The sequence below is a fragment of the Aspergillus nomiae genome (assembly GCF_001204775.2).
Source record: "Aspergillus nomiae NRRL 13137 chromosome Unknown contig00597, whole genome shotgun sequence".
Lineage (NCBI taxonomy): Eukaryota > Fungi > Ascomycota > Eurotiomycetes > Eurotiales > Aspergillaceae > Aspergillus > Aspergillus nomiae.
In genome coordinates, this window is record NW_015378652.1 from 1 (window position 1) to 3,171 (window position 3,171).

The following is a 3,171-nucleotide window of genomic DNA, read 5'->3' on the forward strand; positions in this document are numbered from 1 at the left end:
GTGGTAAGGAATTCTATGTTTAATTTATTTTAATTCTAGGTTCTTAGTTAATAGCCCGTTATGCTAATACTAATTATAATATTTAATTTATTTATAATCTTTGAAAATTTGGCTGAAAATAATAAACGTTCGTTTCCAGTACTCTTAATATTCGAGGTCTCTTTGAATTCTATTACTAGAGATAATAGGGTATTAAATAAAGTATGGGAGTAATTAAAGTAAAATAAATAGGTTGTAAAAGTAGTAGAAGATCGATATAAAGAGCTGCTTGATAATAAATATACTGTGGAAAAGATAGCTAATAACTTTTTTTATTCTTTATCTATTAAATCTTTTGACTTCAATATTAATATAGAAGTAAAGAAATAGCGCGAACAGCGCCGGTTAGAAGAGTTAGTTAAATAAGCTAAGTTGGAAAATCTTTGTAAAAAACGTAAAGTAGAGAATAAGACTAGAAAGAAAGAATAATAGATTTAATAGAAGTTTCGTTATATAGATATTTGTATTACTAGATTTTAATAGATTAAATAGTAATATAGGTATCGGTATACAGGAGGTAGTTACTATATAATAAACGAGGCTTTGGAGATTTAAATTATTTACTATGATTTTTTAAGTATATTTAAATTATTAATTATATATAATTTAAATCCTAGCCTAATTTTAATGGTTCTATATTTATTTTTTCTTAATTTTTTAACTTAACCCTGTGCTTTACTATGTTTAGCTAGAAGATTTTATAAAAAATTAATTAAATATAAGGAATCAGTATATTTTTATTGGGCAAGCCTCTTAACTTTAGTTCCTATTATTATCTTATTTTAATATAGTATTTTGCTTTGTAGCCTGGAAAGTAAATCTATAAATAGATTTTATAAGCGGTTTAAATCTAGGATCGCCGAGAATAACGCCCTTATTTGAGTTTTTATAATAAGTTACCCATGTTATCTATTTTATATAGAGGAAAATATGTATCTCTTAGGATCTATTATCTCTACTAGCCTTGATTTAGTACTGCTACTAACTTGGGATAAGTATTTAAGTAGTTAACCTTGTAAAACCGACAGAATGTAAGCAAGGTCGCCTCGTGAGGGACTGGATACCCTACATGTGCTTCCACTAGCCAAAACCCGCCTTCGACTTGGGCTTCAACCACAACTGGTGAGTACCAAACTTTCAGGAATGATAAATAGGGCCCTCCCGAGTACGAATCTTCCATCAGATTTGAGATAGCTCTTGTGGTTGTTGAGATATCCCTGGTCCAAGTTCGGGATTTTGATAGTTTTTGTGAACGGAGATTATCTAAGCATACCGCTGGAATTTCATGGTCAAAACTAAACCCGTTTAGATTTTCGTAGTCAAAACTAAGCCTATTTCAGTCGTGACCGCCACGCTTACTGCTTTCAGACTAGGTATACTGATATTATAATCTATCGTCTTTATTCCCTGCGCACGTTGTTTCCGCCCTTAATCCCCTCAATTATTTTCTCTGCAACATGTAGCCGTCTACCAATTGCTCCATCCCCATGGCGCCCCCATCACCTATTCCTCCCGTACGTAAACGAGGGCGACCGCGTGTCTATTCATCCACCGCACAGAAACAAGCATCCAATGTTGCCCACGGCTGCTGCGCTGCCTGAGCCTGATCCTTCCACTGCGACCTACTTCCCCCCGGAACGAACCAACATTTCCTGCGGAACTAGAACCGTTGCTGCCACCTCTTAGTATTCCGACGCTACCCATTGACCCTATTCCCAATAATATACCCTCGATCGCGCCTGAGACTGGCATTGTCTGCCACACCTCTCCCGACCGTCTCTGTAGAAATTATTATCCCGCGTAGTACTTCACCGAATCGCTTAGACTCGCCCGATCCCGAGATCCTCCCAACTGTACAGGCCCTTGGGCAGACCCTAACCGATCAACTGTACACCCACCATGGCTGCTGTATACACTACCACCGCCAACGGGAGACTCAGCATTCCACTCAGCATACAGATCATTCGGGCCTGAAAGATTACCTGGAACGGGTACTAACCGAGGGCGGATTTCCGGATATTCTGCGGGTCCCGACAATGGCGCGGAGGGAGGACCACCTTGCTCGTCAGGTCAGTAGTGAGCGGAGGTAACAGGTGTATTGTAGGATCTCCGCAGAGCCATCCCATGCTAATCCTGTCCATGTCTATCTCGCGACCGATCATCGCAGCGACACGGTAACGGAGGTAACCTTTGATATTAACAGTATCGTTGGGTTTGCATCGAGCCTTACCGTGGCTAAGCAGGGGGTACGGTGGAACCCGACCCAGATGGCTGTGTCTGATCTCCAGTCCAGTCTCCACCTCGATCCCCTGCCCGTGCAGTACCTGGATCCCCAGGGCCGATCCCACGGGGCTCTTCGCGCCGTCCACGAGACCCCGCACTACACCTTTGGACGGCTGACTGGGTTTGAGGATATTTCTCTTACTGTTTCCCCGGCTCTACCGGAAGGAGCAGCAGTCCAGCCGCCTCCGGGACCAGGACTTTCAGATCTGGATGGATCAGGTCTTGTTGCCTGCGATCTATCGGCACCACGACGGGTCTCTCGTACAGCATTATCCCTCCAGCTTTGAACATAGCCGACTGAACAGGACGGCCCGCGGAGCCGAACCCCGGACTGGACTAGTCGTTTCTTGGGAGCACCTCGCCTGATCAGGTTACATGGCTTGTGGCATCTCTCCAGAATCATAGTGTCATCGTGATGTGGAAGAGCGAGCTTGATACGAAGCTCTAACTGATTTGGACGTCTCCTACAAAGTTTCTAATTATAACATATTTGGTCCAATGCCTGTTCCTCTCTAGCTTTCAGAACTAAGATCTCGTTCAGCTGCTGAATCAACTGAGCAAATGCCAGAAGGGGCGCTTCAGCTACAAGAGGCATTGAACAACAGCCGTCGTGATCTGCGTTGATTTGACATGTGTGCTGTACCGGCGGGGTCTATTCCATCTTCGGTTTTCGCTTCCGTCACGCAAATGCGGGCACGAAATTCTAGTTCTGCTTAGTTTCAGAGCACTTGTGATTCTGTCATCAGTGTAAAGATTAGCACCAATATGTGCTTGGGGCACTGGCTCACCTGGACCGGCCAAGACTCCGAGAAGCTGCCTTGACCCCTGTACACACTGCGCTTTGACGGT

At 43.1% G+C, this 3,171-nt stretch overlaps 1 protein-coding gene across 1 annotated transcript; it reads left to right on the top strand.

The window, feature by feature from the left end:
• Positions 1-2,075: 2,075 nt before the first annotated feature.
• Positions 2,076-2,609, top strand: ANOM_011853 (uncharacterized protein; the record flags this gene model as incomplete). The annotated part of the gene is made up of 2 exons (XM_015557108.1): positions 2,076-2,125; positions 2,207-2,609. 2 exons carry the CDS (start codon positions 2,076-2,078, stop codon positions 2,607-2,609), a joined length of 453 nt encoding a protein of 150 aa, XP_015401402.1.
• Positions 2,610-3,171: the final 562 nt, after the last annotated feature.